Below are 8,491 nucleotides of genomic sequence, written 5' to 3'. Positions count from 1 at the left end.
GATCCCACGTGCCGCGGAGCGGCTGGGCCCGTGAGCCATGGCCGCTGAGCCTGCGCGTCCGGAGCCTGTGCTCCACGACGGGAGAGGCCGCAGCAGAGGGAGGCCCGCATACCACCAAAAAAAAAAAAAAAAAGTGGCAACTTATTTTGCCTAAATGAAAAAAAATAAATCCAAGAACTATCATAATTTTTCAGACACAAATCTTCTGTTTTGGTCACGAGAATGCTTATGATTTCTTAGGGCTTTTAAGCTTTTAAAAAAGCCTGCGTGTCCTTATTTCTACCATGGAGGGCAATTCTGCCTTTGCCACGGATTTGTTGTCAGAATTAAGTTACGCGATACGTGGCACAGGCCTAGTAAACTGCCCGGCACGTGATCGACGCCTCAACTGTCGCTGTGTCTGATGAATGAGCAACCTACAGGTCTTAATGTTTTTAATCACTTTCACGACTCCGTGCCTAAAAGCTGGGCGTTCCCTTCACTTGGTCTTCACTATACGATAACTTACGAGCTGGTAAAAAACTGAGCCAGCCCAGGGGTAAAAGGAAGAGACATAAAAGGTCACCGATTCACACCCTCCTTCATTTATGAGCACACAGCATCACCCACAATGTTGTCTGGGCAAATCACATCGTCCCCAACCTCGCAGGTGACGGAAGCACTGCTCCACGTGCAGGTGAAAAAGACCAGTGGCTCGGCTCTTCCCACACTTGCTGGGGCTGACAGCGTCATCCCACCCCCGGCAGCCTGCAGCTGTCCCTGGGGGGCCGGATCACCCTCCACTCCGCCAGAAACGAGCCTCATGTGAAGGTGGGCACTCCCTCACCTCACTCATCTTGCCCCCCTCCCTTCTGGGACCACACCTGGGACAGAGCTACAGGGCAGACGCCCAAGGGAGACGGCTCTTCTCTTGACGCCGCCACAGCTCGTTACGCTTTTCCACACCACCCGCTCTTGCACATCAATCTGAGGTCTACTACACAAGATCAGGAAGCATCTCCTTGTTCAGAAAGGCCGACTTGCTTTTGTCACTGATGCTCTAGGAAACATCCCATACACACAGCTGCCAAAATACATATTTAACACTGTCCAAGCCCCATTCCTATCACCAACGACCGGGAGCCTGAAGGAGAAGCACGCGGCAGCGTGACCTTGCAGGTGTCACATGGGGTTAGAGGGGAGGGAACAGTTTCCCAGTTGTTCCATTAATAGGTACTGAGATACAGGAAAGGCACTTGGACCAAAACACCCGCCTCGCCAAGTTCTCCCAAAGCCCGTGCTCACTGCTGTTTAAAGACAACCTGCCCTGAACCATCTAAACACAACAAATGACTGTGAAAATACTACGCTACTTTAAAACGCCTGGAAATAACGTGGAAAGAGAAGAGAAAACGAGAGAAAGACAGAGAAAGGAGTCTTGTTATCAACTTGTGGGTTATCATCACTATTCTAGTTTGGGGATGTGAGTTAGGTCACAGGAATTTTGTCCACACTTTGGTTTTCTTTAGAGTGTAGATAGAGCCACTGCCACACAAAAGAGAAAGTTCCATAATAAAATCCTGTTGGAAAACTACCATCGCTAGGATTCATTCCGTTGCTTTTAGAAGCTACTGCATCACAGCCCAAAGGCTATAAAGTGATTCTCACTCACTCCCTCACCCAGGCATTCGTCCACCAGACTGTTCAGAATACAGTGATAAGACTGCAGGCTCTGGAATCGATCTACCTGAGACTGCCTCCCAGCCTCACCCCTTCCTCAGTGGTGCAAGTTCCCTCTGCCCCACCTTCCTCACTTGCCAGATGGGAATAATCAATACAGCATGTATCCTAAAATTGTGGTGATGGTGAAAAGAGACAAAATACGTAAAATTCTTAGAACCCAAAGTAAGTGCTCCATTTGGGTTGGCTATATTTGTGTAATATACGTTTTAATTGTACATACATAGCAGTTGGTTACAAACTACAAGGACACAAAATTTGTCTTCAAGGACTTAGTCTAGTAAGAAAACAAGCACGTAAAGAACTTCAGCAGCAAGCTGACGATAACTGTTGTCATACAAGAAAAATACAGACAAGGTGCTATGGAGAGAAGATTCCATCCAGCTAAGGAAGTCACAGAGGATTCTGAAGAGGTTTCCCATTAGAAGAATCATCAAAGATGAAGAGAGTCTGGACAACGGGCACTTTGCATCTGTGCCGAAACACTCCAGTTTATATATAAGTCATGAGGGCTTCCAGGTAAAATCCATGAAGTAGATGAACAGAAAGGACTTGGGGCCAGTTCCTTGAAGACCTGGGAAGCCTAGCTAAGGAGCTGTGCCTTTTGCCGGTTCCAAAGAAAAGCCATCAGAGGCTCGGCAGGATCAGAATTATCCTTACTAATTATTTATCTAAATTAGCTTTCTGACCCAGATGATTATTTAGGCAGAACATGGAACTACTCCCTATGGCATCAAATATTTTAAATAAAGAAAACTCCATGTGCCTTAAAAATTGTCCATTTAGAAGGCTCATCTGACAACAGAATTTAGAGTATATTTAACTTATCCAGTCTTGGAAGGAAGGCAAACTATTGCTTAATTATCACTTTGAGAGGCAATCAGAGCTTTAATGGGCCATTCCTGAGACTAGAGGGAAAAAGGGAAAATAATATGCAAGAAAAATTAAGAAATCTTCCCCCACTCAAACCCCAGTGCACCAAATGAGGTCCCCTTAAGACCTCCACCTTACTGATTCACTACCAAAAAGTCATGGGATTGCTATGTTAGCGAAAAGCGTCTTTTCCTTGTTTGACCTAATTCACAGCAAACAGATTCTCACACGTACAAGGTACTGTCCACACACAGTTGTAGCTGCATTAAGAGAAGAGTTAGTGTCCTCGAAGGTGGACAGATGGGACACAGGTGCTAAGAAGAAGGAAAATGGGAAGAGAATAAAGAAAATCGACCCCAAAAAACTTCAGGTTAAGATGTTCAGTCATTCTTAAGCTTTGCAGATGTAGACACCACTGAGGGACAAATGAAAACTATGAAGTGATTCCTGTTACTCTTAAAACTCAGGTTCAATATCTGTTACAGAGCATCGCTTCTGTAATTCTGATGAGTGTCGCCCAGGCAGCTTTGCAATATGATACAAAGCACCGATGTGGCTCAGAACAAACATGGCGGAAGTATCACTCACATGGTCCGTGGTCAGCGCAGCGCACGGGTGAAAATGGTCAAAGGAAATGTCATGATTGTTTACTGAACATATGTGCTTCTCTAAATCATTGTATCTCTCTGCATAGAGCACTGGAAATGAAGAGCAAGGATTTCCAAATGAATGAACACACAATGGCTGGAATAACTTGAAAGGAAAAGATAAAATTCCTATGAATATGACAAACATACCAAGTCTCACTTTATACGACTGCTTCATCAGTAAGTAGTCTTGGCGAGAACTGGCACGGCAGCCGGCATTTCTTGAAGAAGCAATATTTTTTCCCATCGTACTGTCTGTTTGTTTCCAGTACTGTTTTATGGAACGTAGCCACCTTAAAAAAAATTAAAATCACCTATGATTTAGGCAGAACATGGAACCACTTCCTGTGAAAGGATTTTAAAGTATTTTAAATAAAGAAAATTTTATGTGCCTTAAAAATTACTTAAGGGGGGCTTCCCTGGTGGCGCAATGGTTGAGAATCCACCTGCCGATGCAGGGGACACGGGTTCGTGCCCCGGTCCGGGAGGATCCCACATGCCGCGGAGCGGCTGGGCCCGTGAGCCGTGGCCACTGAGCCTGCGCGTCCGGAGCCTGTGCTCCGCAACGGGAGAGGCCACAACAGTGAGAGGCCCGCGTACCAAAAAAAAAAAAAAAAAAAAAAAAAATTACTTAAGGGAATAGGCCCTGGAGCCAGATGACCTAAGATCGAATCCCAGCCTCCTTACCATGGGCTGAAGCTCTTGGTTGGATCACAAAATCTCTCTGGGCCTCATTTTCCACATTTAAAATGGAAATAATAATAGCAGTATGGAAAAGACTATCTAACAGTAGTAATGAAAGTAATAAATCAGAAGGGTTGTTGGCCATTTAAAATAAATTAACATATGCAAAGCACTTAGAACAGCACCTGGCAAATAGGAGTCTTTGCTATAATTGTTGTTGTTAGTGGGCAAAAATCTAGCCCAGTGAAAAAATAATATGGGGTTTTCAACTAATAAGGCTTCAACATCTTTCTAAACATCTACAAAGTGGGACAACATAAGAAATCTCAAGGTCCATGGCACAGCATGTCATTATACCATTTTAATTTTATTTCTTGGTAAAGGACAAAGAAAAAGAAACATAAATCGATAACTTCTGGTGAACCTTTTTTGAGATATGGGGGAAATTTCCTAGTCAACTGCAGATCCAGTTGGGAGAACCCTTGATTTTCCTTTATAGAGTGCGGCCTTGCTCAGCACCTGCCAGGAGGGGTGACTCTGTTCCTTGAATATCCAGAGACAAGGTAATAAATTCACCAGAAAGTTATGAAACTCTCCAGAACCCAGATAGAAAGCATGACATTCAAACATTCAAAATAGATAAGCATTCTATCCAGACTAGAAGCTAATGCCTACTCGGTGAGATGCTCCGGGTTGCTGATGGTAGCAGAAAGGGCCAGGAAGGGACAGCGGATCATGACAAGGAGATGCTCCCAGACTTCTGCTCCAATTTCTCCACCAAGACAGTGGACCTATTAAAGACAAAAATTCTCCATTAAAAATGAGCAGAAGGTCTGAAAAGATATTTTTCCAGAGAAAACAAACAGATGGCCAACAGGCACATGGAAAGACACTCAACATCACCAGTCATCGAGAAATGAAAATCAAAACCACATGAGCCATCACTCGCATCTGTCAGAACGGCCACCATCAAAAAGAACACAAATAACAAGTGCTGGCAAGAATGTGGAGAAAAGAGAACGCTTGTGCACTGTTGGTGGGAATGTAAATTGGTGCAGCCACTGTGGAAAACAGTATGGAGGTTCCTCAAAAAACTAAAAATAGAGTTACCATAGGATCCAGCAACTCCACTTCAGGGTTATTTATCCAAAGAATGCAAAAAGATATAAGCATCCCCTGTGTTAACTGCAGCACTATGTATAACAGCCAAGATATGAAGCAATCTAAGTGTCCACTGAAGGATGAGTGGATAAAGCAATTGTGGTATGTATATACAGAATGGAATATTATTCAGCCATAAAAAAGAATGAAACCTGCCCATTTGTGACAACATGGAAGGACCTCAAGGGCCTTATGCTAAGTGAAATAAATCAATAAATCAGACATAAAAAGACAAATAATGATCTCACCTGTGAAATCTTAAAAATAAACCACACACACACAAAAAAACAAGCTCAAAGACATAGAGAACAAATAGGTATTTGCAACAGGTGGGCATGGGAGAAACGGGTGAACTGCTTTTGTTTGTTTTAGTTTAGTTTAAATGAATTAAATAATTTTTCAGTTGATTTAAAATCAGCAAATGAAAATAAGACAGGGAAACTTGAATCATCATACATGGTCCCCAATTACCTTTAATCAACTATGCCAAGTTTGCATAAATATTGGCAAATTCAGGCAACAGCAAATCTTGACACAAATTCTTTTAATTCCCATAACCAATCCATCAATAATTCCTCTTTATCTTACCTTCCAAAATGTCTTTCAGATCTAAGCATTTTCTCCATGTCCACGGCCCCCAAGTCAACCACGATACCCTCCTGGCCACCCTCCTAGCTCCCCAGGCCATCCCCTGAATTCTTCACATCACAGCCAACAGATACGTCTCAAGGACGAATTCCATCAGGCCATGTCCACAAGTAAATTTCTTCAATATCTTCCCATTGCATGCGGAACAAAATAGAAACTCCTGAACGGGGCGTATATGTTGTGCTGGGGGCAACTGCCCCCCACCTGCCTCTCCAGCTTCATTCAAGCCTCTCTCCCATCCTGCCCTCACTTTTCTCCAGACACACTGAACATTGCTTCGCTCCTTGACCACAACTCTCCTACCCGCAGAGCCGTCCCCCCCGCTGTCTCCCTGCCGTCACCACAGTGGGGTCACACCGATCCATCTTGTCACCATACACACCGATGCGGGCTGCCACCGTCATGGGTAGGCGTAGCTGTCTACCCCCTTTTATCCAATGATTCTGTGACTTACCCTGCGCATTCCAGCACCAATAGTGCCTGGCATTGTGGAGATCTACTCCTTACATATTTGCTGAATTAAAGAATGTCCTTTGACCAAATAAAGCAAATGGAACTAGATTTAGGGAAGATTCTCAAATGTGGTCTCCTTTAAACAGATTAAACCAGGACACCTGGCAATCAGCTGGAAAGAACTTATTATCAGAGCCACAGACAATTTAGAAAAAGAAGAAACTTCCCCTGCCCATTTGGCTTTGCCCTAGTCAGACAGTACACCAGCCCGCTGAGTGGTGACCTTAGGCTTCGTACAGAGAACACACTTCCTTGGTTCTGCCAGAAGAGACATCAGTCTCCAAAGCCCGTCAGCTTTACCCTGACATAAAACTGGGGAAACTGAGGTACCCCATGTCACAGCATTTCAAAGCTCTGAGACTAGAGTACAATTCAAGGTTCTAGATTGCAAAGACAAAGCTGTTGGATTCTTTTTTTTCAATATGAATATTCAAGGCCTTCAAGATGTAGCATATAGAGAATGAGCAAAAAAAACCACAGTAAGTCAGACTCAAACCAATCAAAAGCACAGCTTAAAATAAAATAAAATAAAAAAAAGCACAGCTTGCGTGGTAGCTTCAAGCTTACAACAGGAAAAATTAAGTGAAATACAGGCTTATCATCATTTTCCCCTTTAAACTGAAAACCCCTTGGAGCAAAAGAATTCTTTTATAATGCTTTAAGCCTCTTTGAATAAATATTCTTAATTCTGCTGTAAAAACTTTCTCAATATCCTTCATTTGCTCTATAAATGTCCATCATTTTCCATGCTGCTCTCTCTGCCCAGGGAAACTGACCCACAGAGGCTACTGCAAAAGAGCTCCAATGCTCTCTGGTTCCATTGGCTTTGGCCAAAGGAGAGCCTGGGCAAGAGACCTGAAGGGAATGAGGGTGAGGTCTGCGTGCCATTGGCTGCCTTCCTGGCAGGCTACCCTGAGCCAGGTGTGCTCCTGGGCTAAGGCAGCTGCCCCTCACAAAGCGGCCAGCGCACTCAGAATCTCCCTGTGGGTCTCAGTGACCATGTCTTTGCCTTGTCCCTTTAGGCTGAGGGGTAAGCTCCTCGCCCTGGGCTACTGCACTAACAGCACAGTTCCCCCGCCCACACACCTTTGCAAAAAGCTCTTCTTTTTTATGTTTGTTTGTTTTGCGGTACGCTGGCCTCTCACTGCCGTGGCCTCTCCCGTTGCGGAGCACAGGATCCGGACGCGCAGGCCCAGCGGCCACGGCTCACGGGCCCAGCCGCTCCGCGGCACGTGGGATCCTCCCGGACCGGGGCTCGAACCGGCGTCCCCTGCATCGGCAGGCGGACTCTCAACCACTGCGCCACCAGGGAAGCCCCCAAAAGCTCTTCTTGAACTCTTCCATTTTGCATGTGTCACCTGTTTCCTGCTGGGACCATGACTGACAAGATGCTGTACATAATTGACATCGTTATAGCCCCAAACTCTTTGCTTTGGAGATCAAAGATCAGATTTTTGGAATCTCTGTCCAGGAAAACGTATGCCCTGGTGGTGAGTTCTGCTCCTGTGAAACGGTGGTCACCAAAGACAGCCCCTCTGTCTTTGGTGACCAGAGGTCCGCAGACACAGATACCCTGTCCTGAGTCAGAACAGGAAAACGGAGCCCAAAGACCGGTGTGATTCACAGGGGAAAGCCAGTGTCCTCCGCAACCGAAACTCCACGCAGACGATGAACGCCCTGAAGCAGCAAAAGTCTTCAGTGTGGCGCTTATGCAACCGGGAACTCAACCCAGAGAAATAATACCAAACCTACCTCATCAAATATAACGTATCTGATCCTTTTCACCCACGCCTGGCGATGCGGAGCTAGCAGCAGAATTTCAAAGCAGGCAGGCACTGTGATAAGTACCTAAAAACAAGAACATTATGCAAACAAACACTTTTGAGCACTTGCTACACCCAGAGGTAGTTCTAAGAATATAAAAGAGAGAGTTAAAACTCCTGAATGGACCTGCTGATTAACTAGAATATGATATATTCGTTTGAATCTTGTGAGACTGCAATTTTTATAGGTCAAAATGGTAAGATCAGATTTGAAGTTTAAATTCTTATTTATGAGCATTCACGGTAATAACAATAGGAAGAGTTCATTGTCGCACGTTTATTCCTTCAAACTCTGACCCCGAGGTTCAGTTTAGGTTGAAAACCGTTTATTAAAAATGAACAACTAGGGGCTTCCCTGGTGGCGCAGTGGTTGCGCGTCCGCCTGCCGATGCAGGGGAACCGGGTTCGCGCCCCGGTCTGGGA

General features: G+C 44.9%; 1 protein-coding gene across 2 annotated transcripts in view; it reads right to left on the bottom strand.

Annotated features, from left to right (window-relative positions):
• DDX60 (DExD/H-box helicase 60) overlaps positions 1-8,491 on the bottom strand; it is a 91,404-nt gene that overhangs the window by 36,596 nt on the left and 46,317 nt on the right. For both annotated transcript variants that reach the window (XM_028494282.1, XM_028494281.1), the window contains exons 19-22: positions 7,998-8,093; positions 4,599-4,714; positions 3,390-3,532; positions 3,181-3,290 (exon numbers count right to left, since the gene is read on the bottom strand). In XM_028494282.1, the coding sequence (XP_028350083.1) occupies positions 3,181-3,290; positions 3,390-3,532; positions 4,599-4,714; positions 7,998-8,093 (465 nt within the window). The remainder of the gene's footprint in view (positions 1-3,180; positions 3,291-3,389; positions 3,533-4,598; positions 4,715-7,997; positions 8,094-8,491) is intronic.

Source organism: Physeter macrocephalus, chromosome 9, assembly GCF_002837175.3.
Source record: "Physeter macrocephalus isolate SW-GA chromosome 9, ASM283717v5, whole genome shotgun sequence".
Classification (NCBI taxonomy): Eukaryota; Metazoa; Chordata; class Mammalia; order Artiodactyla; family Physeteridae; genus Physeter; species Physeter macrocephalus.
The sequence above is the reverse complement of the archived record's forward strand: the minus strand, read 5'-3'. Positions and strand labels throughout refer to the sequence as shown.